This window comes from Myotis myotis, unplaced genomic scaffold (assembly GCF_014108235.1).
Source record: "Myotis myotis isolate mMyoMyo1 unplaced genomic scaffold, mMyoMyo1.p scaffold_m19_p_6, whole genome shotgun sequence".
NCBI classification, from domain to species: Eukaryota; Metazoa; Chordata; class Mammalia; order Chiroptera; family Vespertilionidae; genus Myotis; species Myotis myotis.
In genome coordinates this window covers 35,070,724-35,096,111 of record NW_023416368.1, presented here as the reverse complement: position 1 = coordinate 35,096,111, position 25,388 = coordinate 35,070,724, and the positions used below count along the sequence as shown (strand labels likewise).

At 53.0% G+C, this 25,388-nt stretch overlaps 2 protein-coding genes across 4 annotated transcripts; one reads left to right on the top strand and one right to left on the bottom strand.

Annotated features, from left to right (window-relative positions):
* The first annotated feature begins 1,189 nt into the window (after positions 1-1,189).
* SOWAHA (sosondowah ankyrin repeat domain family member A) lies at positions 1,190-4,739 on the top strand. The gene has a single exon (XM_036314792.1). The coding sequence runs from the start codon at positions 1,566-1,568 to the stop codon at positions 3,192-3,194; it is 1,629 nt and encodes a 542-aa protein (XP_036170685.1). The 5' UTR covers positions 1,190-1,565; the 3' UTR covers positions 3,195-4,739.
* Positions 4,740-9,618: 4,879 nt separating this feature from the next.
* On the bottom strand, positions 9,619-19,282 carry SHROOM1 (shroom family member 1). Of its 3 annotated transcripts, XM_036315491.1 has the most exons (9): positions 19,176-19,282; positions 18,610-18,768; positions 14,163-15,165; positions 14,017-14,069; positions 13,566-13,775; positions 12,830-13,369; positions 12,603-12,729; positions 12,224-12,496; positions 9,619-12,139 (listed from the first exon to the last, which is right to left on the bottom strand). In XM_036315491.1, the coding sequence occupies exons 3-9, from the start codon at positions 15,123-15,125 to the stop codon at positions 11,807-11,809; spliced, it is 2,499 nt and encodes an 832-aa protein (XP_036171384.1). In that variant the 5' UTR covers positions 15,126-15,165; positions 18,610-18,768; positions 19,176-19,282; the 3' UTR covers positions 9,619-11,806. The 3 variants fall into 3 exon arrangements, with proteins under 3 accessions (XP_036171384.1, XP_036171383.1, XP_036171385.1); XM_036315490.1 differs by lacking the exon at positions 19,176-19,282 and having other exon boundaries at positions 18,610-19,042; XM_036315492.1 differs by lacking the exons at positions 13,566-13,775; positions 19,176-19,282 and having other exon boundaries at positions 18,610-19,042.
* Between the last annotated feature and the right edge of the window lie 6,106 nt (positions 19,283-25,388).

Genomic DNA, 25,388 nt, shown 5'->3' with positions numbered 1-25,388 from the left:
TCTAATTATAGTACTAAGGCATGGTGCCTCTGGTTTTATTTGTAGTATTCTTTTTTTTAAAATATAGTTTGATTTTTTTACAGAGAGGAAGGGAGAGAGAATGAGAAACATCGATGAGAGAGAAACATCAATCAGCTGCCTCCTGCACATGTCCCACTGGGGATGTGCCCGCAACTAAGGTACATGCCCTTGACCGGAATCGAACCTGGGACCCTTCAGTCCACAGGCTGACACTCTATCCACTGAGCCAAACCAGTGCTGGCTACTTGTAGTATTCTATTTGTAAATTAAGAAATTGACCCCACCTTTGCCCTGTTGGTTCCTTCTTCTGCCACCTAACTAGTGAACTTCCCCATCACTTCAAGTCCTTGCTTAATTGCAACCTGCCCCTCCTCTGTTTTACTCCGTTGTTTCCATAGTATTTGTCTCGCATATTATACAATTTCCAGATTCATCATATGACTTCTGTTCCCCAGCCCCACCACCACGTGAGCTGCACTAGGTCAGGGGTTTTATCTGTCTTGCTAACTGAGGTATCACAACCCGAAAAGGTGCTGGCACATACAAGGTGCTCAACAAAGATTTGTGGATTAAATGAAGTTTTTAAAACGCAGCATATTTTCAATTTCACATTCTTACTTTAAAGCATAAACATGTATATACGTATATGGGGAGAATAAAAATATTTCAAAATGTTAATGGTGATTTCGAGGGATATTTTTTACTCAGTATGTTTTCCTGTGGTTTTATTCCCCAAAATCCGATGTGAAAATGTATTATTTCTTCATCAGAAAATTGCTTTTTTAAAAAACATCTCCTCTAAACCTCGTGTAACATACATTGCCACGCACAGCGAATTGTCTTTGCTGCCAATTGCATGAAGCCAGTATGAATGCCATTCGACTACTGGAGAGCACTGATGGTCTTTGAAGAAAGGGCTGCTTTTAAATCATCGCCCGGCATTTTGTGGTAAATATTCCTTAAAGGAATAAAATCCTAAGCTCCCTGTGGGTCGACTGCGGCATTCCTGGGAAACACACCACCTAGCAACCGGAGACGAGCGGCCGCAGGGCCCTGCGCCTTTAATTTCTGGGGTGTGTGTATGGAATTGGGGGGCGGGGGGGGGGAGCGGTGGTGGAGAATTTCCGCTCCCTGGTGGCAGCTGTCACCTGTAAAGCGAGCACCAAACGCGGGGGATGGAGCCCGGCGCCCATTGGACAGAATATAAAGGCAGAAACCTACCCGAAGACGCGGGGCGCGGCGGGGCGGCGGTGGCGGGCGCGCGCGGGGGCCCCCAGCGCCTGTCTCCCGGAGACACCCGGGCTCTGCGGCGCGGGCGTGGGCGTGGGCGTGACCGCGATCCAGCTTCGGGGCGCGCCCGTTCGGCCTCGGTGGACACGGGCCGGTGAGCCCGGCGAGGCGGACCTGACTCCCGGAACCCCGACTCCCGGAACCCCGGCTCCGGCGCGTCCAGCAGGCGCCGCGACGCCCACCTGCCGCAGCCACCGGGAACCGCGGCCGCCGGACGAGGGCAGCCAGGCTTCCCGGCCGGGCGGGGACCGGCCATGGCGCTCGCCGCGGCCGCGGCCGCTGCCGCTGCGGCCGCCGGGGTGAGCCCGGCGGCGGTGCTGGGCTTCCTGCACGAGCACGGCGGGAAGGTGCGCAGCTCCGAGCTGCTGAGCCGCTTCAAGCCGCTGCTGGACGCGGGCGACCCGCGCGGTCGCGCCGCCCGCAGGGACCGCTTCAAGCAGCTCGTCAACGACGTGGCGGTGGTGAAGGAGCTCGACGGCGTCAAGTTCGTGGTGCTGAGGAAGAAGCTGCGGCCCCGGGAGGCGCCGGAGCCCCCGCCCTCCAGCGCCCCCGAGCCCGAGAGCACGTCCATCCCACCGGTGGGCACCGCTGCCTCGGGGGCTTCCACCGCCGGCTGCGCGGAGGCCAAGGATGGAGCCCCCGAGGACCCGGACCCGCCGTCAGCGCCCCCGAACACGCCGACTGGGGAGCTGTGGCTAAGCCCCGCGACCCCGCAGTCCGGGGGGCCCTTGGAGCCGGCCCAGCCCTCCGAGGGCCTCTCTGCAGACGTGGCCCCACCGGCTAGGGCACCGTCCGAGGCGGCCTCGCCCCACGCAGAGCCCCCAGACCTGGCACCCGGGCCCGGGGCGACGCCAGGGCCGCCGCCACCGCCTCGGCGCGCGCCTCCCCAGAAGCCCTGCATGTTGCCGGTGCGCTGTGTCCCGGGCCCCGCCGCGTTCCGGATCCGAGCCGAAGAGCAGGGCCTGCGCCGGCAGCTGTCGGAGGAGCCGAGCCCGCGGAGCTCCCCGCTGCTGCGGCGGCGGCTGTCGGTGGAGGAGTCTGGCCTGGGCCCCGGCCGCTCCCCGCACCTGCGGCGCCTGTCCCGCGCCGGCCCGCGCCTGCTGAGCCCCGACACGGAGGAGGTGCCCTTCGCGCCGCCGCCGTCGGCCGTGCCCCTGGAGCCGGCCGAGCACGAGTGGCTGGTGCGGGCGGCCGCCGGCCGCTGGAACCACCAGCTGCACGGCCTCCTGCTGCGCGATCGCGGCCTGGCCGCCAAGCGCGACTTCATGTCTGGGTTCACGGCCCTGCATTGGGCCGCCAAGAGCGGCGACCGCGAGATGGTGCTGCAGCTGGTGGAGGTGGCGCGGCTCGGGGGCGCGCCGGTCGACGTGAACGCGCGCTCGCACGGCGGCTACACGGCCCTGCACCTGGCGGCTCTGCACGGCCGCGAGGATGTGGCGGTGCTGCTGGTGGGCCTGGGCGCGCAGGTGCACGTGCGCGACCACAGCGGGCGGCGGGCCCACCAGTACCTGCGGCCGGGCGCCTCGTATGCGCTGCGCCGGCTACTTGGCGACCCTGGCCTGCAAGGCTCTTCAGAACCCGATGGGACCGGTGGTGTGAATGGCAGCCTTGTGGTCCGGCGCCCGGTGCAGATGGCCGCCACCATCCTCAGTTCCACCACCAGCGCGTTTCTGGGCGTCCTGGCCGACGACCTGATGCTCCAGGACCTGGCTCGAGGCTTGAAGAAGTCGGGCTCCTTCAGCAAGTTCTTGGGTGCCTCGCCCATCGCTCCTCGTAAAAAGACAAAGACCCGCAGTGGCCTGCCGGCCTTTTCAGAAATCTCTCGGGGATCCATTCCAGGGCCTTTCGCTGGTCTCATGCCCAGCCTGCCCCCCACAACCTGACAGTCCTGAGGCTACTGCGCTGACCTAATCCGGCCTGCCCCTCCGGCTAAGCCTGCGCATGACCGCGGCCCAACACCTTCGGCTCCATCTGGTTTCCAACTTTGTCCACCACAGCGTTTTACCCCGGTGGGCTTATGCCTCCAGCTTCTGTCTGTAGCTTGACCTGCCTTCAGAGATGGGATTCCTGGTCTCAGTGGGAGCTTCCTATGAAAAATGCCAGAAGGCAGGCTTAAACTATGGAGGAGACTTGAAATTTAGGATCAAAGGTTAAGGGGCAGCAGCTGGTCTGGTCCCTTCACGAGTTAACCCAGTGCCTCTGCATCTACACATTCCCAAGCCAGAACACGTTGCAAGGGTCTCTAAGTGTTGTGTGAGGGGGGGTGGTTTGTCAGCTGTCAGATACTGGTGATTTTGTAATTTGATGCTTTTAGCCCGTTTTTTAAATTGAAATGAGGTGAAACAATTTTCATAATAACCTTTTGAAATTATATTTTTTCCATTTTTAGGCAAAATGCTTACACATTGTTGATCTTTGGTAAAGATTTTGGAATTCTATTTAAAAACGTAATTACCGAGATCTAAAGGAAATTAGTCCCAACCAACAAAAATCTTAAACGTTTATCTACCTCGTTTTAGGCAATCAAGAGTTCAGAGAGTCTTGAACACAGAATATGACCATTGCATATGTAATTAATTTCACTTGTACTGTGAATGCTAAATATTAGGAAGCAAGTGTGTCTTGGGAGTAAAGGTGATTTACTAATAAGAAAAGAGACTTTTGGACAAATACTTTTAATTTGTGGTTATCTTTATGGTGAAATAAACACATGTGTTTGGCACTGGTGGGTGGCTATTTTGATTTGGCATGAATATTTAATTAAATGTGATTTATGTGAATTGCCCTGTTTTACCATATTTCTCATTCTGTGGTTTTTAAAATCTGGCTGAGACTTTCAGTGCAGTAGGTGACTATTCAAAGTTGGGCTGCCATTCAAAATATATATATATATATATATATATATATATATATCAGAAAAATAACTGGTTAAATAGTAATGAATACAATTAAGGACCAACTATTTTACATGAAAGTTCTGTAAAAATAGAAAGTACGTGACATCCATTTCTGAAAGCACCTGAGGAAGCAAACAACTTAATCCAAAATAACAAATGTGAAGTCTGTTCAGTAACCTCAGGGCAGTGACTTGATGTCTCTGGACCTTTGCTCCTTTCTATAACTGAGGTTGGTAGGTATAGCCAAGATCTCCCAGGTTCAAGACAGTGTCATTATAACGGCTTTTTTGGTTTGTCTTAAAGATGTGGAATCTATTTGCTCAACCTTTTTTATATCATATGGTGGTAATACTCTGCTTTTGCAAATTGTGTTTGCATGTCACTAGTTGTATCAAATAGCTTTTGTGGCACAAGGTGGGGCTCCTCTCCCACACAGACATATTTCAGTGAGGCTTCTGAAATTATTTAAGGCAGTCCTTCGTGGAATGTTTTGATTTAAGCAATGAAATAAACAGTCTCCTATTTTCTTTCTGCTTGTGTGATGATGTACTTCCCTTAAACCGTTTACAGCTCTTCCCACTGTAGTTTTCTTTCCTTCTCCTTTTATCTACTTAATCTCTCCCTTTTCTCCTCATCCTTCTTCTGCCACTTTATCATTGAAAGAGTTTGAATTGCTCTGCAAAATAAAAGGAGTCAACCCCACATGGTTATGGTAGCCAAAACTGTAGATAAATGTAAGCTCTGATCTGCCCTTCCTACCTTCCTTGCAAGAACTCTAGCTAAGCTGCATAAATTATTTTTAAATGCAGATGAAATCTACCTCTGCAGGAAAATTGTGGGAGGCGGTAATTATAGCAATCTGAGTGGCTGAAGGTCTAGAAGGCAATAAAATATTAGAGATTTTCCATGGTCAAAGAGAGGCTTGAGTGGACTAAAATAGGGTAGCAAAGGTCACAAACACAACTATGACCCACCTTGAGAAAGATAAAAATCTAAACCCGCAGGGTAGTAATAATAATAACTAATGTTTATTGCACACTCACATTAGAGGAGGGTTACTCAAACTGCCAGGAGAATCTTCATGTTTCAAAAGAGTGTGCTGCAATCTCTCTAAACGAGGTAAAACAGCCCTAGCTGGTTTGGCTCAGTGAATAGAGCTTTGGCCTTCGGACGGACGGACGGACGGAAGGATCCCAGGTTCAATTCTGGTCAAGGGCACATGCCGAGGTTGCGGACTTGATATCCAGTAGGGAGCATGCAGCAGGTAGCCAATCAATGATTCTCATCATTGATGTCTCTATTTTTCTCTCCTTCTCCCCTCCTCTCTGAAACCAATAAAAATATATTTAAAAATAAATAAAAATAAATGAGGTAAAACATTTGACAAGAGTTTCAGATCACTAAGCCTAAAACTCCGGTGTTAGACACCACTCCTTTTCCTTGCAGGCCAACACTTTCTGAAATGATAAGGTAAATCATTAGGAAATTATGGTTTGACGTGCCTATGGAACGTTTTCAAGAACTATATATTGCCTAGCAAGGAGGTACACTGGCGGAAGGGTATTTCCAGCGGACACACACAAAAATAATTGTGTATAAGTTAAGGCAATGTAGCTGGTGAGAATTACTAGAGGGAAGAGAATCACTCCTTTTAAAAGGGAGAATTGTTGATGGAGATGCATGTGAGTCACATCCAGAGCAAGCTTTTTAATAAAGTTTTTATTTCTTTTATAGAAGGTTGGAGGTTGTCTTTGAGCATGCCTCACCTAACCAATGGAGACCAGGGTGAGGGCAATACACATAAGGCCTGTGTTTATTACGTGCCAGGGACAGCGCTAAACACTTTGCGGACACTAACTGCAACCTTAAAGGTGTGTGCTATTAGTATGCGTTTTTAAAGTGAGGACCTAGAGAAGTTGCAAGTGGCTTGTTCAGGCCCCACAGCCAGGTAAGTATCAGTGGGCTGGCAGCTGTGCTTTTCCCATTACAATATCCTCTTGCAGAAAAGCAAGGTGGCCTCAATCTCAGCTCTTTACCCATTTAGTGACCTTAGGAAAGTCACCCAATTTTCCAAGCTCCATGTCCCTTTTCTGTGGGACATAAGACTGGCAGTATCTACCCTACCAGCTATAGTGGGAGGAGCATAGGAAATGAGAGGGTAGAGTCCTTTGGGAACTACAAACCAACCTGAAATATTACCAGGGTGCCAAGCTGGTCCCACGGGGATATCTAGCGGCACTCCCAAATAGCTCTGATTGGTGGCTGTGCGTCACATGATCACCACTGTTTGCCCTGTTAGTGATTGTACACATAAATAACAATCAAGCCCCGGCCAGCTTGCTTAGTGGTTAGAGCAGGGGTCCTCAAACTTTTCAAACGGGGCCAGTTCACTGTCCCTCAGACCATTGAAGGGCCGGACTATAGTTTAAAAAAAAAACTATGAACAAATTCCTATGCACACTGCGCATGTCTTATTTTGAAGTAAAAAAACAAAACGGGAACAAATACAATATTTGTATTTGCATGTGGCCCGCGGGCCATAGTTTGAGGACCCCTGGGTTAGAGTGTCAGCCTGAAAACTGGAGGGTCTTGGGGTTCGATTCCCGGTCAAGGGCACATACCTGAATTGCAGGTTTGTCCCCAATCCTGGTCAGGTCATATGCGGGAGGCAACCAATTGATATGTTTTTCTCACATCAATGCTTATCTCTCTCTCTCCCCCACCCCTACTCTTTCCCTCCCTTCCACTCTCTCTAAAAAGCAAAGGAAAAAATCCTCTGGTTAGAAATAACAAAAATAAATAAATACCAATGGACTTTGTTAGAAAAAATGTATTCCACAAAAGGGAACTTATTCCATACTCTCTATGTAATATTGATTTAATTAAGAGACATAACAATGTCTTTCTTAATTCATATTTCTCTAGAATCCCTACCCCAACCTTCCAGAACTAGACAATTGTCATTCAGCCCTCAACACACAGTCATAAAGCTAGGCACAACTAGTGTTATTGTTATATTGTAAATCAGCGAGCTGAACATAAGACACCTTAAGAAGCCAAATTAATTAGGAGTCTTTATTATGCCTTCGGGCTCAGAGGAATATTGTTTCCAGAGTCTGAGCAAAAAACATGGAGGAAGCTTTCCCTTTTTATATTTTCTAGGTCTCTGTATCCCAAATATGGAATGAGACTTCCGGACCTTTCGTAGGCTTTAAAAAAAATAAATAAAGGAAGCCCTGTGTGCTGGGATGGGAGGACAGTGGGCTTAGTCCAGGGGTGGGCAAACTTTTTGACTCGAGGGCCACAATGGGTTCTTAAACTGGACCGGAGGGCCGGAACAAAAGCATGGATGGAGTGTTTGTGTGAACTAATATAAATTCAAAGTAAACGTCATTCCATAAAAGGGTACGGTCTTTTTTTTTTAGTCACGGCTGGCTTAGTAACTATCTTGCAGGGAGCTTATGGCCTTGAGCACAGCACAATTCAGATATAACCAGAAGATACCTGGCATGGGAAGAACCAGACCCTTACTTTAGCAGAGATTCGAGCAAGCATGTTTAAAGAAGCCAAAATAGCAAAATTAATGAACAGAACAAGGGACCATCTGTTTTTTGTGGAAAATTTTAAACGGCAGATTTTACAACATAGAGGCCACTGGAACAAGATGGCCCACGCTTCACTGTAGGCAGTTAGACATGAGCAGAGCAGGGACGATGGGCCAGGTACAGGTCACCAGGGCAGAAAGCCCTGGGTGCCTGCAAGGGGCAAAACTGGGAAAACAAGAACCTCACCCCAGGGTAACATTTCCACCCTAGCATATTGCTGGTCCTGTGGTTTAGACTACCCCCCAGACCTTTTCCTCCTTAAAGATAACATCTAGGCATCAGTTGTATTTCAGCTCCAGGCCCCAAATAGCAGCAAAACCAGACAGGCGACTCCATGGCTGCCTCAGGACCAGCTGCATTGACTAATGACCCCCTGCCCTGGGCCCAGACCAAGCAGTGGAGACTGTGACCCTGAAAGAACACACCGGAAAAGCGGACGGACATTCTATTGAGACCCTCCCCTGAGCTTCCCACCCGACAGAGTGAGATAAATACCCTCAACACAAAGGACCCAGCCTGTGCTCTCCCTCTGAGGAGCACCCACCCCCCATTCCCTTTCCCACCTTCTCCCCCCACAGGCATGCTAAACTCTAATCTCCTACATTCTAAAGAACCCCATGAGGCTGGGACCAGGGAGCAATGGGCAGTGGCAGCTCCTCCCAGGCTATTCCCTGAACCTGTCCCCAGGCCCCCTTTTCTCTGACTTCCCAGAGAGCTATGGCAGCCGGCCTAGGCTCTCCTGTTGCTTCTTTGTTAAGCCCTTCCTTGTCTTACTGTCTCCAGCTTTAATAAATGTTCCCTCAGAGTCACCTGGACTCATGCTGTGAAATACCCCCTCCCCCCAGCACACTACTGCTGGTCCCCTTTCCAGTAACACCAGGACATGCATTCTCCCCTCGTTTGGGCCTTTCCCTTTAATAAATTATTTGACCTTTTAAAATGTTTGCATAAATAAACAAACTCTATTCCTCTCCAGGTAGCTCTTTGCCTTCAACCTCTGCCCTGGCCTCACCATTCCAGAACTGCCACACCTCTGGACTTGAACCTTGAAGCAGAAGTAGCCTCAGGTGTGGCTACAGGGAAGTGGAAAGAAGGGGAAGGAGAAGGAGGGGGAGGGAGGGAGGGGGAGAGAGAGAGAGAAAGAGAGAGAGAGGCGACAGACCTCTCCAGCGTGGGGGTGGGGGGGGGGGGGGGGGGGAGGAAGTGCTCCTAGTAGGAAGTTGATGCCGATTGAAATTTCAAAGACATGGGGTAAGCACCTGTTGTGATAATGACACTGCAGGGTCGTAGAGAAGATTGCGTTATAACAATTGCCTCCCACCGCCCCCACACTCCCCGTTCACCTCCCCTCTCTGCGGTTCTCAACCACAATTGATCTAAATCCCCTTTTAAACTTCTGATTTACAAGCAAGGATTCCCGAGGTTTTCGCCAGCCGCTCGCCGAGGTACGTGGCGTGCGGAGCCGGCTGTGCAAGGCAGATTGGCACCGCTTTGGGGCACGCGAACACTGCTTCCCTATTCCGTTTCCAATCTGCAGTCTGAAGGTAAAAGTACACGAATAACACCCATATTAGGAGCAGCAGCGAGAGCGGGAGGAGGCGAGCCGGGGAGGCGATCGCTGGGCTGCCTGTTGCTCAGCAACAATCCCAGCTGCAGCCGCCCTGGCAGAGCCCGGAGGCACCACGGCGGGCAGCGGGGGTGGAGGCGGGGGCGGGAAGGCTGGGGGGCGGGGGGGCGGGAAGGGTGGGAAGTGGGCAACGTCAAGGGGTGGGACCAGAAGCCCTCACAGACCTAAGAGACCCTGTTCCACCCTGGGGGACTTTTTTTTTATACTGATACTCGAGATCAAAACCCCCGGCTTCCCTCCTCTTCACTTCTCATTAACCAACAGCTAAGGAAAGCGAGACAGCCTTCCCAAGGGCTGCCGGGCCAGAACTGCTTTCCGACAGAAGCAAAATAGCCTAACCCCAGCCTCCAGGCCCAGCAGGGACGCTGCTCCCCCGCGGCTGGCCCAGGGGCCTGGGAGCTGGGAGGCTGCAGGTGGTCCAGTGAGGGTAGCAGCTTCCATCGCAAGGAGAACAGTGCCCTCTGCTGGCAGCGTCCTGGGGGTGAAAGTCACCCGGCTCCTGGCCCTTCAAGGCTGGGTTTGTGATACCAACACTGCGCACCCATGGTGAGCTCATTCTTGCTCTCTGAAAGAATAACGGTGTGGGCGGGAGAATAACTGGGGCAGGAGGGAGACGGGGACAACATGAAAAGCCGGGCGCTGTTGGTGTCCACCTACTTTGGTGGCTCCCCCGATCTGTAGGGAAAAACAGAGAAGCCTTGTACTGCCCCATGGGGAACCGCAACACAGAACCAAAGTGCAATTTAACTGGACAATGGCAGACGCTGCTCCCCAGGCCCATTCCACCCATTCCGGCCATTCCGGCCTGGGAGTGCTTTCTCTGAAATACTCAATTTCCACTGGTCTAACGGACCCTTTAAGTGTGTTTCTAAGAATGTCACAATGGGATAGTGCAATGGGGCCTGTACAGGGCAAAAGACAGAAATAAGCAGATCCCATCCAGAACGCGTCTAGAAGCCAGCTGCCCTGCTAGGCTGAGCCGGGGCTCCGCAGTGTTCAAAGCATAATGTTAGAACCCGCAACTGCCTCTGCAGGAGCCCCATATGTTTTTTATAAAAAGGCACAATGTGAGCTTTGTTCTGTGCTCAATAGCGCCACTGTTGTCACTAAGGCTTCTGCTATGAATGCCACCATTTAAAATGCCCACCCAGTTGCACTTTGTGACAATAGGCATCAGAAAACAAGCCCAGCAGCAGCGATTTCTCACTTTGGGGTCCGTGGCTTTAAATACACATGCTTTCTAATGTGCCCGGCTTCCAAAAATACACAGAGTTTGCATGAACCATGCTCTGAATCTCCCTGGTGTTTGCAGCTACAAAGGCTGAAGCAGACTTTCACAGGTGTATTTGAGAACCTAACACCGATTCTGGGTACACTGGGCCGATGCTCACATGGAGGAGAGTGCCTGTCCTGTTTCAGCCCCTCCAACCCCAGCCCACCCCCAAGTCCGAGTCTCTAGCACACAGATGAGCTGCCTCCCCGGGGCCTCAGCTCTCACAGGTAGGTCTCCAGGTCTCCCCATGCCTCACCTTCTGCTCCCACCCCTAACTGCCTCCTCAAGCCTGGCTGACCCAGGGGAGTCTCCGTAGGAGAGTGGGATAAAGTCAATGTTGATAACATAATTGGAAGAGGAAGAAAGCTCTTGGAATGAATGTCCCCAAATTTCCAAGTGTACTGGGCATTTGTCAGGGTTCTTAGGCAGCAAAACATTGGAAAACATGGGGGACTTTAAGCCATATCCATGGAGTCTTGAAGGGAGGCAGTACCCCACTTCCACGACTGAGGTTGGGGACTTGGGTAAAACCAGCAAAGGAGACCTGACTCAGGCAGTCAGGCCTCGGCTTTGGTAGTGATACCGTTACCAGAACAGTTAGGGTTTACTGGCCCCTCCTGTTTTCAAACCTGGTTCTCGTCTTCCTGATTCTCAGACCTCCCTGATATCCTCCAACAATTCCCTCTTCTGCTCTGGTCAGGTAAGGGGCTGTCTGTAATCAGTCAATAAGACCCTTCCCCCAAGCCATGCTCAGCTGGCGTCACACTTCTCACATCCATGTTTATTGAGGAGAAAAAGGCTGTTTTGCATCTTAAGTTGAGACTCTGACTTGTCTCCTCACCCTCCACCCAACCCTGACCAAGCCCATCTCTCATCACAGAAAGGGGGAATACTGCAGTTTGTAAAATCCATAAGTTAATTACCACATAATCACACGGCTTGGGTGAGGCCACATGACAATACTCTGAAGTATCCTGGGAGGGCCTGGCTGGGTCACCCCCACCCCACGGGAAAAGCACCGAATAAACCAGCGTCACCCCCGGCCTCGTGAGCGAAAGGCAGGGGCCAAGCTCCCCACCGCCACCGCTGACAACTAAATAAGCAGAGGGGAGAAGGGAGGTTTATCCGGAGGACGGGTCCCGGGGGAAGAGGCCAGCCTGGGAGATGGGGGTTGGTGGCCTAGGCCGCTCCTGACGGCCTCCAGTTGGTCCTGAAGGAGCCGGACCCGCTCGTCCAAGCTGCGCTGCTGGGCCAAGACGGCGGCCTTGCCGGCCAGGAGGGCGCAGTAGGCGCGCAGCTCCCCGGCAGGCAGCGCCCGCACCAACACTTCCCGGAGGGCCCGCTCGCGCCGCGCCACGTGCTCCTTCAGCTCCCTGGCGTCCTCCTGCTGCCGCTGCAGGAGCCCGAGGCGCTGCAACAGAGAGGCCTGGGGCCGCAGGCAGAGGGTACGGTGAGCGGGGCAAGTGCGCTTCGCCTGCCCCCTGCTCTCCCGCAGCCTGAACCCCTTTACCTGCTCCTCGGGGTCGCCGTGTGCTCCCGTTCGAGCCAGGGCACGGCGCACGCGAGCCAGGCGACTGCCCAGTAGCAGCAGGAGGCCAAGCACACGCTCTAGGTCGGCCATGAACCGGCTGAACCGCTCTAGCTCGCGGGGTGCACAGGCCTGGCCTACCGCGGCCTCCAGCGCAGCCCCACGCCTGGCCCAGGTCTGGGCTGTCCCCTGCAGCTGCTCCTGCTCCGCTTGAAGGCTCCGCAGCATCTTTTGCAGGAGGTCCGCGAGCTCCACCTGCAGGGAAGGCGTGGCTACTGAAGGCTGCGGCCAGGCCGGGACATCTCAGGCCGAACTCAGGTCTCTTGTCCCACCCAGCTTCCAGCCACCCCACCACACTCACTTTCTTAGCTTGGATGCTGCTGTTTGGCTCAGGCAGACCCTGGCTACATGGCATTTCAGACACAGGGGGAGGGGTAAGGTTTTCAGGCCTTGCTTCCTCCTGAGAAGTTGGCAGGACCTGGGTGGAACTAGATAGATGGGACACGGGGATAAAGGGAGCTCCCTGGGTTGTCCTGCCCCAGACTGCAGGGGCTTAGAATCCCTGAGTCCCCGGTGCCCCTCACTCACCCTGGCTCAGAAATACCAGCAGCCTCCTCTCCAGCCTTGCCACCGGCTGGTCTCATTGCAGCCCAGACCTCAGCTAAAGGAATCAGCCCATCCAGCAGATCCAGAGGTGGCTCTGGGCTGGGATAGGATGTGAGAGTGTCACTCAGAGAGGGATCCAGTCTGGCAAGCTCCTGAACCAGCTGCTCCAGGCGTGGATTTGGCCATGTCGGCTTAGAATCAGGCTGGACAGGGCCCCAAGCCCAGGCAGTGTCATCGGGAGGCCCTTGGGTGTCACTGCCTGGAGGTCCCAGGGCATCGACTGGGAGAGGTTTGAGGGAGTCACGCTCTACAGCTGCAGGGAAGTCTGTCGTCAGCAGTCCAGTGCAGTCGTGGGTTGGGACATCACCATTTGCAGGCCCAGGGGAACCACAGCATGTGGGCCAGCAGTCACCTGTCCCTGCAGTCTCTAGGCACTCAAGCAGGGGGTGCTCTGGGGAAACTGTAGCCCTGCCAGGCCTTTGGCCCAAGCCAGCTCCATGTTGTGGGTCAGAAGCATGGACACTGGAAATGGAAGAAACACTGAATCAGAAAAAGTTATGGCTGAAGACCAGTGGTGGTCTCCAAGGGACACCTGCCACCACCCCATCACCCAGACTCCCAGGCTCCAGCTAGGGGCGGGTTCCCGGTCCCTCTGGCCTTGTGTAGCTATGTATGCGAAGGGATGTCTCACTCTGCTTAGAAGCGAGAGAGAATTCACCTGGCTGGGAGCCGGGGCGGGGCATGGGAGTCTGGAGGTGCTCTCATTCTGACCAGCGGGACTTCTTCCAGGAAGACATCATCATCAGGAAGGGAAGGGAGCCGGGCACACACAATGTGGGTCTCTGGGACTCTGAGCTCACAGTCAATGGGCCTGCTCTGGGGACCCTCTGCAGGACACACCACTGCAGCTTCCTTCTGAGTCAGGAACCTGGAGGCAGAGACCCCACAGTGACCAGGAAGGAAACTCTGGGTCTGCACCAGAGAGACAGTAAAGTGTTGGGGATGGGGATTGGCTGAGGTGGTGAGAGGGGGGCGGGGGAGTTGGGGATTTGGTTTGCTAAATACAAGAGCCCCCGAGGCTCAGACTGAGGGTAGGTGGGAGGCCTTCTCTTTTCTGGGGCAAGAGCTATGAGAGCTGCTTCCTCCCAAGAGTGATCCATGTCTCTCACCTGGTATGTGTGGTCTGAAACAAGGGTCTGGGTTCTGCTCCTTGAGGAACAGCCTGGAAAGGCAAACAGGTTAGATGTCATGTGGCTCAAGTTTTCGGTCTCCCAGCTGTGCCCCACCCCGAGCCTGCAGCCCTTCTCTTCCCTACCTGGAGGATGGGCACGGCCCCTCCTGGGCCTCCCCAGGCACCCAAAGCTTCCCCTGCCGCGCTCTGACTCCGAGCAGGCCTGTAGACGTCGTCGTGGAGCTTCAAGGACAGGGGTTCGCGGTCCTCTGTGCCTCTCAGCCACCTGATCTGGTGACCTTCAAACGCCGCCACCGCCTGATGCTGCAATCCCTGGGTCTCACGCCTGGCGAAGCCAAAGCCGGAGCAGGCCCCACCCGAGCATTCCCCCGCCATCCCGACGCCCCGACCCAGGCCATCCAGCTTCCCTGGCTCCGAGAAGCACCACTGCTGCGGCTGGTTGGCGAGGCGGCCCGGGCCGGCTGTTCCAGGCGCGGGAGCCCCTGAGCGCGCCGGCTCCCCTTCCCCGCCCGGGTGGCCGAGCGAGGCGGAGCGCGGGTGCGCCGCCGGGGGCCGCCCGGGGGTCGCGGGCCGCAGGCGGGCGGGCAGACTCATGCGGAGCTCCTTGCGCTGGAAGGACGTCTCCCGGAGGACTCGCCGCTGAGCGCCTTGCAGCCGCTGTCGGTAGGCGGCCCTCGAGGCCGGCGGGCTGGGCGGTTCGGCGGCCCGCGCTGCGGCCTCCGCCTCGGCCGCCAGCGCGAACAGCAGCGGGGTGGCCTGCCTGCTGAGCGGCCCCGGCGCCCCCTGGACCTGCGGGGCGCGCAGCCCGTTGCGCGCGGCGGCCGCGGGCCGGGGCTGCGGGGAGGCGCGCAGGGCGGCGGCGGCCGAGGTGGGGGCCGGGCCGCCCCACACCACGCGCACGTAGTCCCAGTCTAGGTAGGGAAGAAGATCGGGCTCCGGAGACGGCGTGCGCGGCTCGGCGCCGCCCGAGGCTGCGGAGAAGGAGCTGTAGGCCGAGTCGGCGCGCACCGACAGCCGCCGCAGGTCCAGGCTGCGCGTGGATGAGGCGGGGGAGACGCGGTCGCCCCCAGGACCCAGGGCCTCCATGGCTGCGCGGGTGAGCGCTGGCCAGCTAGCTCCGTAGGGCCTGGAAGAACATAGATGGTGCGTGATGGGGCTCCGGGTGCTTACCAGTCCCCTCTCTAGTCACACTGTCTCAAGAGCTGGCATTACCTCCAGGTTAAGAATGGCATGGGCAACCCTAGCTGGTTTGGCTCAGTGGGTAAAGCCTTGGCCTTCGGACTCAAGGGTCCCGGGTTCCATCCTGGTCAAGGGCACATGCAGGGGGGGGGGGGTTGCAGGCTCCATCCCCAGTGGGGGGCTGGGGGAGGCAGCGGAGCAGTGATTCTCTCTCATCATTGATGTTTCTGTCTCTGTCTCTCCCTCTCCCTTCCTCTCTGGAGAAAGAAAAAGAAGAATGGCGTGGGCAGTAGGCCCAACGCTAGGAAGCAACTCTGGAGGTTGAGGGTCTCAGCCCAGGGAAAGGAATTGGCCCCTGGCCCATTCCCTGCAGGGGCGCTCCTGGCTGGTACCTCCGGGAGCCCTGAGAATGCACCCATGCTTCTTCCCTCCCCGCCCTGCCCCACCCGCCAGCTTCCTGGCACTTTGTTAGCTTCTCCGAGTGCTCTTTCCCTGATAAACAATGGTCAAGAATGTTCTGGGGGACAAGAAAGAGACTGGAAGGCCCAGGTCAGGTGGCAGGGCAACTTCACAGCCGTCCTCCCTCCCCCCTGCCAGTTATGTTCCAGGTGCTTTATATAAATATTTATCTTGCTCTTCCCAACTGCTCTCTGCATTTTACAGATGAAGACACTGAGGTTCTAAGGGGGAAATCATTTGCCCAGGGGCACACAGCTGGTAAGAGGCCGAGCCCTGCCTGGAATCTGGGCCTGCCTCCAAGCTTACTGCATCCAGATCAATTTCCTAGAAGCAAACCCTGCTGAAAGCCAGTTCCCCCCACCCCCCGGCTGCCTGAAGCCTCCAACACAGCCCAGACTCCAGACTCCACGGTGGGAAAGTTCCCCCACCTTCCCTCAAACCACTGGCAGATTCCCTGCTTCTGGAGACTGCCTTGTGTCTAGTAATGACAGGCTCACCCCCTCTTGTCCTGCTATTCTTGTACCTCCAAGGGGGCTCAGCTTAGAGGTCTCCCGGCCGTTTGGGATCTCAGTGTCCTGACCTCCGCCCACTGCGGCACTCATCACCCTGTGCTGTAACTGTTGGCTTGCCTGTGCTTCCTTCTTCCCATCCCCACCCGGCGCCTCCTAAGACAGGCGCTGTGTACACATCTCTGGACCCCCAAACCCAGCATGGAATCGATGTTAAGGAAACATTTGTTGAATGGCAAGGTAAGGAGCCAACTTGTAAGGAGTAGAGGGAGGCGAAGGAAGAGGGCTCCTCTGCTTCTGTTCCCTCTTCTTTCCTCCCTAGCACTCTTTTCTGGGGCACACTGGGTGAGGCAGTTGCCACCATGGACACTGACCAGGTTACTCATGCTTTATGAGGAACCCGAAAAGCAGGCAAGCACAGCTTGGAGCAGAACTGGCCAGAAATCTATACCTCCCAGTGCTGGCGTAGAGGGGGTGGGGGGGGGGGGGCTATGCCTTGGTCAGGGGTAAAAGCAGCTTTGAGTCTTGGGAAACTGGGGCTCCTTATGGGCTATGGACTTGGAGGGAGGGCTTGCCTTCCCTGAGCTGCTTGGTGGGGAGTGCAGAAGAGGGTGGCCCCCATCTGGTGTAGGAACTGGAAAGGCAAGCTCATCTGAGCCTCCTAGACACTATTTGGAGCTCAGGCTCACTCTCCTACCCCCCCTCCCTGAGACCCCAGGTGCTACAGAATGCCGGTCAGGGTCAGGAGGGAGGTTAGTGGTGGGAGGATATGCTGTTTCCTACCAGGGAGTTGCAATACCTGCAATAATCCCAGGAGGGGTTCTCAGCTGACATCTCAGGACCAGACCATCTTGATGTCACTCACCTGCAGGCATCGTGATGCCCACTCAGGCCAGCCCTGCAGGCTGGGCTTCACACTCAGGAGTGGGGACCTCTTCTGCAAAGGGTTTCCACTCTCTGGACTTCAGGAAGACAAGCAGCTACTCTGAGCAGCAGCCCTGCCCTGGGAGGACAGTCGCCTCCTCTAGGAAACCCATCCTCGCTGCCCAGACACTAGCCCTCTCTCTTCCTACCCTTTGGGCCCAGCTTGGGAGCACCCTGGCTCATGCCACCCCTGCCTGCCCATGTTGGCTTGCTGAATCTACAGGCATGGTGACTGTTCAAATACAAAGATGTTTCCTCAACAAAGGCCTTGAAAATTCTTATTTGTGAATCACTTTGTTGACAAACTCTGAGTTCACTAAATAAAAACAGCTTGACTGGATAATAGAAATGTGGGTACAGATCTATTTTCTTATTGCTCTTAACTTGTGTCAAGGATGCTTTTGCAGTGGTGGCCCCACAGGCTGATACCCATGCAGGACGCTCACACCTTTGCAGAACCTGCTATGCCAGGAGGGTCCAGCTCCTTTTGTGTGTTTTGGGGCCTCAGCACAAAGAGTAAGGACTCCTCACACATGTCTGGCTGCAGGGAGCCTCTTGCAGTCCCTGTGGCTGGAGGTGGCCCAGCTCAGGAGCCCCTGCATCAGTGTTAGTGTGAGTTGTGGGCTGGGCTGCAGAGCCAGTGCCTGCAGCAAAGTCCAGGAGCTGTAGCTCAAAGAGCTCTTCCGCCAAGCCTCGCCAGAGCAGGGGAGCCGCATGGACTCCCCGCTAGAAAACCCCCAGACTGGGGTCCTGTGGCGGGTGGAGGAGGCATTTGCAATGTACTTATCACCTAAACAAACGAGCAAGAGAGGAAGGAGAGAAAGACCACTTCAGCATGCAGAGCTGGGGGCCTGGAAGATGCAGGTGCCAAGCTCAGAAAGGAGAAAGCTGAGATGGGGGTTGGCCAAGGGGTCCAGTGCTCATTCGGTTTGAGGCCTGCGGGCTTTAAAGTGTTTGTGGCAAGTCTGGCAGTTGAGAAGTTGGGATATGGGTCAGAACCTCAGTGGAGAGGTTGGGCCAGGCCAGCAGGCTGACCCAGGTTTTTAGTTAGAGGTTGTTGGGGAAATAAACGAAGACAGCTTCCAGGGGGTAAAACCATACCAAGCCCATGGGAGCAGATCCAGATCAGGTGACCAGAAAGGCGGACAGGCTCACATGACCAACAATGGTCAGGATTAAGTGGTACCTCTCTCAACGACCACCTCACCTCGGACCTTGGAGAGGTCTTCCCCCAGTACTAGGCTCACGGAGTGTCACCGAGGGGACACTCCTGCAAGGCAGTCTCCCTGCCAGGCTGAGTTTCTGGGTCCCAGGCATGGTCTTGCATTCAAGCACCCCAGAGTAGGTCTGGCCTGGCAGTCATTCTGGGAAGTCCCAGGGCTCTCCCAGTCCCCAGCGCCCCTCCCCCACTCTCCCCGAGACTCGCCCCGCGCGGCGCAGGAAATGCGGGATGCTGCGGACCCCTGGAGGAGGCGGCGGGGTGTGGTCGGATCACATACCTGAGTCTTCAAGCTCTGAGAGTCCAGACACGCGAGAGAGGAGAGGCACGGGCCTGCGACCGCAGGGGGCGGCAGAGTCACGTGGCGTGGCGGCAGAGCGGGGTCCCCGGGACGCCGGGGCGGCAGATGGCCGCGGGCCGGCTCCTGTCGCGGCCTTTCCTGTTGAATTCGCCGTCAGGGAGGGATGGCTCAGAGCGCAAGCGGGGGGCAGCGCGATCGTGGACGGGAGAAACCTAGACTTTCCCGCGGCGCCGCGGCCGAGGGGCGGGAGCGGGGGGTGGTGGAGTGAGACGCTCTGGGGGCTTTGGCCACCAGATTGCCCCCGCCGCTCCGATCGGCCGGTCTCGCCCCCGCCCCCCAGCCTTCTGCGAAGAGCACGACTCGCAGGGCCCCCCTGGACTCGCGCGACCCACACCTCCTTATCCAAGGCGCACCGGCTGCTCCGCGGCCCGCAGACACCCCGCCCCGCCCCCGCCCCTTCCCGCCGTGGGGTCCCCCACCCGCCTTCTCCCGGGAAGCGCGTGGCGGACCCGGCCGCGCGATCGGCCGCCCGGACTCCCGCGGACCTGAGCTCCAGCCGGAGTGGTGCTGGGCGCCCGCGGCGCGCGGTGACCTCAGAGCGCGGGCTCGGGCTCCGGCTCCGGCTCCGGACCCCACCTCCAGGCTCCGGCCGCCGCGGGGGAGGCGCCACGTCCGGCCACCGGGGCGGGAGCGCTGAGCGGCGGCGCTGCCCCGGGAGCTGCCCGCCCCTTCGTAGGTCCGAGTAGTGGCCTAGCCCCAGGCCCGGGGGATGGACGCTAGTTCCCCGTCTGGCCTCTTGCTCTGGGCTGTGTCATATACGGTTTCCAGTGGTTTATTGTAAAGGGCTTGTAAAAACATTTCTTCCCATAGGTATTTTTTCAGGAGATTCTGCACCTTATTTTTTTAAATCCTCATCTGAGAATACATCTTCACCAATTTCAAAGAAAGCGGAAGGGGCGGGCGGGGGGGGGGGGAGAAGGAAAAGAATAAGGGAGAGGGAGAAACATTGATTGGCTGCCTCCCATATGCACCCCAATCAAACCCTCAATCTAGGTATGTGCCCTGATAGGGAAGAAAATCCGCAACCCTTGGGGGTACCCGACAATGCTCCAACCAACTGAGCCACCAGCCAGGGTTGATTTTTTTTGTTTGAAATTATATCTTGGGGCTCATTCAATATCAGTTCATAGAACTGTATCATTCTTTTTAACAGGTGCAGTTATTTATTGCATGGACACAGATTGAGTTATTTCACCCAATCCCCTATTGATGGGCATTTAGGTTAATCTAGTCTTTTTCTATTACTAATTCTGGAATGAATATCCTTGGTCACTATTTTGCTCACATTTGTAGGATAAATTCCTAAAAGATGAATTGGAAGTGAATTCTTCAGTGTCAGCCACCCCAGCTGCCACCATATATGGATCTAAGAAGAACTAGCCTTTCCTCAAGTTCTGGCCCTCAAAATCATAAGCAAAATCATTGTAAATGTGCAAGCCTCTTAGTTTTGGAGTAATTTGTTACACAGTAACAGAGTAGGTAAATTTCCAATTTGGTTGATATTATCAAATTTCATACAAAGAAGTTTACCAATTACATTTCCATTAGTATATGAGAATGCCTATTTTCCTACATCCTCATTAACACAGTACATTATCAAACTTTTTAAAAAATATATTTTATTGATTTTTTACAGAGAGGAAGGGGGAGAGATAGTTAGAAACATCGATGAGAGAGAAACATCGATCAGCTGCCTCCTGCACATCTCCCACTGGGGATGTGCCCGCAACCTAGGTACACGCCCTTGGCCGGAATCAAACCCGGGACCCTTTAGTCTGCAGGCCGATGCTCTATCCACTGAGCCAAACCGGTTTCGGCCATTATCAAACTTTTGATCTCTGAAATCTGAAAGGTTAAAATAGTATCTCACTGTTTTAATTTCCTTTTTAAAAAATAAATGAAGATTTCCAGGGGGAGAACCAAGATGGCGGCATAGGTTCACGCCGGAGTTTGCTGCCTTGAACAACTACTTCAAAAGTGAAACCAAAAAACGGAAGGGACATCACCCAGAACCACAGGAACGCTGGCTGAGTGGAAGTCCTACAACTAGGAGGAAAGAGAAACGCATACGGACACTCAGAGGAGGCGCAGTGCTGAAGTCAAATTCTGAGGTGCGGAGTGTGCGGAGCGGGCTGGCAGGGGAGGGCACGGTTGTCGTTTTCAATCGGGAGGGAGTCGCAGACTCTGAGCTCCAGATACAGGCGAGTCTTTAGGGACCCAGACTCAAACGGGAGAAACGGGACTGTCTGGCTTCAGTCAGAGCGAGTGCAGCTTTCTCTCTGAGCTTTGCAGCGGGTGCTGGGACTCAGAGAGGCAGAGCCCCTGGGGACAGGACTGAGAGCCGCCATAACTGCTCTCTCCGGCCCACCCTGTTGATCCCGTGCGACCCGCCCCGCCCAAGCCCTGCACAGAGGCATTTGCCGGATAGCCTCAGGCAAATGCCAGATGAGCACCTCCCTAGAGGACAGAAGTTCTCTCACTGCAGACACAGCTGATTCTCATAGCCACTTGGCCTGGAGGTCAAACCCTCCCTGGAATTAGCTACAACAATCAAGATTTAACTATAAGACTGCAAACAAAGACCACTAGGGGGTGCACCAAGGAAGCATAACAAAATGCGGAGACAAAGAAACAGGACAAAATTGTCAATGGAAGATATAGAGTTCAGAACCACACTTTTAAGGTCTCTCAAGAACTGTTTAGAAGCCGCCGATAAACTTAATGAGATCTACAAGAAAACTAATGAGACCCTCGATCTTATATTGGGGAACCAACTAGAAATTAAGCATACACGGACTGAAATAACGAATATTATACAGACTCCCGACAGCAGACCAGAGCAGCGCAAGAATCAAGTCAATGATTTGAAATGCGAGGAAGCAAAAAACACCCAACCGGAAAAGCAAAATGAAAAAAGAATCCAAAAATGCGAGGATAGTGTAAGGAGCCTCTGGGACAGCTTCAAGCGTACCAACATCAGAATTATAGGGGTGCCAGAAGATGAGAGAGAGCAAGATATTGAAAACCTATTTGAAGAAATAATGACAGAAAACTTCCCCCACCTGGTGAAAGAAATGGACTTACAGGTCCAAGAAGCGCGGAGAACCCCAAACAAAAGGAATCCAAAGAGGACCACACCAAGACACATCATCATTAAAATGCCAAGAGCAAAAGATAAAGAGAGAATCTTAAAAACAGCAAGAGAAAGAAACTCGGTTACCTACAAGGGAATACCCATACGACTGTCAGCTGATTTCTCAACAGAAACTTTGCAGGCCAGAAGGGAGTGGCAAGAAATATTCAAAGTGATGAATAGCAAGAACCTACAACCAAGATTACTTTATCCAGCAAAGCTATCATTCAGAATTGAAGGTCAGATAAAGAGCTTCACAGATAAGGAAAAGCTAAAGAAGTTCATCACCACCAAACCAGGATTATATGAAATGCTGAAAGGTATCCTTTAAGAAGAGGAAGAGGAAGAAAAAGGTAAAGATACAAATTATGAACAACAAATATGCATCTATCAACAAGTGAATCTAAGAATCAAGTGAATAAATAATCTGATGAACAGAATGAACTGTTGATTATAATAGAATCAGGGACATAGAAAGGGAATGGACTGACTATTCTTCGGGGGGAAAGGGGTGTGGGAGATTCGGGAAGAGACTGGACAAAAATTGTGCACCTATGGATGAGGACAGTGGGTGGGGAGTGAGGGCGGAGGGTGGGGCGGGAACTGGGAGGAGGGGAGTTATGGGGGGAAAAAAAAGGAACAAATGTAATAATCTGAACAATAAAGATTTAATTTAAAAAAAATAAATAAATAAAATAAAATGAATTCAGCCCTGATTCCTCCTATTGGAGAATGACATTAGAAACCAAAAAATAAATAAATAAATAAATAAATAAATAAATAAATAAAGCCGAGGCCGGTTTGGCTCAGTGGATAGAGCGTTGGCCTGTGGACTGAAGGGTCCCGGGTTCGATTCCGGTCAAGGGCATGTGCCTTGGTTGCGGGCATATCCCCAGTGGGAGATGTGCAGGAGTTGGCTGATCGATGTTTCTCTCTCATCGATGTTTCTAACTCTCTATCTCTCTCCCTTCCTCTCTGTAAAAAGTCAATAAAATATATTTTAAAAAATAAATAAATAAATGAAATTGCACATCATTTTGTACATTTAAAAGCAATTTGTATTACCTTCTGTGATCTCTCCATTTCCTCTGCTCATTTTTCTATTGGATTATTAGTCTTTTTCTTATTGATTTGTAAAATCTCTTTATATATTAAGGCAATTAACATTTTTTTCCTACTTGTGGCAAATATCTTCCCAAGTTTATGCCTTTTAAAAGTACATATGTTTTTATTGATTTCAGAGAGGAAGGGAGAGGGAGAGAGAGATAGAAACATCAATGATGAGAGAGAATCATTGATCGGCTGCCTCCTGCCATTCTGATGGGGAATCGAACTGTAACCTCCTGGTTCATAGGTCGACAATCAACCACTGAGCCACGCTGGCCAGACACCAGGTTTATGTCTTTTGAGTTTGTCTGTGGTAGCAGTGAATCTATAATCCATGGTTGAAGTAGATGAATCTCTCTTTTAGATAGCAGCTACTTAGCTGTCTTGATTCAGAGATGGTCATGTATTGGTTAAAGTACATTAGAGGCAGAAATCTCTCAATGCAATCATTTCTGTTTTTAGAAATACAACAAAGCATGAATCATTGCTTATACACAAATGTCTACTTAAATTGTTAAATGTTCCCTTGGGGCAAGTTTGTTTGCTTTTTAATTATGCACTGAATTCACCACATTCGTCCTAAGAAAGGGCTTTACAGAAAGGCAGCCACAGAGGAAAGCACAGGGAACATGGAGCTCACCCTCTCTGTAGGGGCTTCTGACAGGCAAGATCTGTAGGGGAGGTTGAATAGGGACTGGTTGTCCCAGGGATTGAAACAAAGTTCCCTTTCAGATCAGTAGTTCCTGGAAAGGAATGTTGGGCGGTCACCCTCCTATTGGGTACACATATATCACCTTTTCCCTACAGACACTGGGTGATACCCCTGCCTCTGTTTTGCTTTGGTCATAATAACTCAGCTTTTCTCCTCCAGCCTCTGGCCACAAGGCCCAGGCCCAGGCCCATTCCCTCCTCCCGGTCTACTTGCATTCAGATGTTACCTACCCATCTTAGACGAGAGGATAAATGAGATAGATGGATACAGGCTCTCTCCTGCCTACTCCTATGGACCCAGGACAGATAAGTGGTAGTTAGGTGAGCTTTTCTTTGTTATTCTGGTCTCCTGGTACCCAAATGAAAAGTGTCTCTATGCTTTATTTTGGTCTGAAAGCATATAAATTAACTCAGATTCTGAACTAGACTCCCACCCCCCAACACACACACACACACACACACACACACACACACACACACACACACACCATTGTCCAGAGAGGGCAACAGCTGGCTCAAGGCCCGGAATGAACAGACTGCCCCTTCATTGTTCAGGCCTGTGCATATGGTCTCCAAAATGCCCTGCTCCTAAAAGTGCCCTTCCGTTTGAGCTAAACCTCCCAGGTCTCTGTTTGCTAAGGAGTCACCTACTTAGCCTTTTCAGTGGGAGAACAATTCAATTCTAGAGCTCCAGGCCCAGGGCTGTGCAAAGAAGCTGTGTACTAGACGTGGGGCCGAACTGGCTCACAGCATGCCACGTGCACGTGGGATGAATTTTTTGGCCATTGGCTCTGGAAACAAATAATGCATGTCCTTAATGTTCACCTAGAAAACCTTGGTGATTTTAACCGACCTGTCTGGTCAGGTACTCACATGGAGGAGACTTTGTTCTACAACCTCTGGGTGCGTATGTCTGGTATCCATCATGGTCTGTTTGTTTTTAGGACCCTGCCTAAATGTGACCCCCCCCCCCCCCCCCCCACACACACACACACGCACGCACACACACAATCTAGCTGGCAGTTCTTTGGACTTCAGGGAAGCATCAAGATAAATTAAAATAACAACAAAATAGAAAGTTACTTCTAAAAGAATTATTTGTTGATTTTTAGGGAGAGGGAGAGAAACATCGATTTGTTGTTCCACTTATTAATGCACTCATTGGTTGAATCTTGTATGTGCCCTGACCGGGGATCAAACCCACAACCTTGGCATATCAGGATGGTGCACTAATCAACTGAGCTACCCAACAAGGGCCTTAGAAAATTACTTTTGACTTCCCTAGCAAAGCACATGACAAGAGGAAAGCAGGCTATGTATATTAGCTGGGTGACACCAATGGAATTTGGGGGCAAAGAGCAGCTAGTAGCAATTGCCTGGAAGGGGCAGAGATGGATTCACACAACCTTGTTGGCCATCCTGTCACTTCTCACCATGGAACCGTATCCTGGGGAAAGGGAAACCAGCGTATGGAGAGAGTATGAGCCCAACACCTGGCAGGCCTAAGTGTGAATGCCGGTAGCTGCGGGACCCTGGAGAAAGCCCGCCCTTCCTGAACCTCCATCGCCCCATGGGTAAAGCCGCCAGGGTACGACTGCATGCTCGCCAGGTAGTCACACGTATTCAGCTCCTGGGAGGCCATCCGTAAATGAGGTCAGTTATTATCATTCCTCACCTCAGCATCCCCTGTGGGGAATATAATCTTGACTAAATCTCAGCCCCATTTTATCTCTAAGGATTGCCTTGC

Bases quoted from the DNA above. Each gene is read 5' to 3' on its own strand.
- SOWAHA (XM_036314792.1), top strand. From the start codon at position 1,566: ATGGCGCTCGCCGCGGCCGCGGCCGCTGCCGCTGCGGCCGCCGGGGTG.
- SHROOM1 (XM_036315491.1), bottom strand. From the start codon at position 15,125: ATGGAGGCCCTGGGTCCTGGGGGCGACCGCGTCTCCCCCGCCTCATCC. The intron at 13,370-13,565 runs GTGAATTCTCTC...TTCCATTTCCAG, and splicing joins CCGCCCCGGCTCCCAGCCAG to TGTCCATGCTTCTGACCCAC. The intron at 12,140-12,223 runs GTAAAGGGGTTC...CTGCGGCCCCAG, and splicing joins ACGGCGACCCCGAGGAGCAG to GCCTCTCTGTTGCAGCGCCT.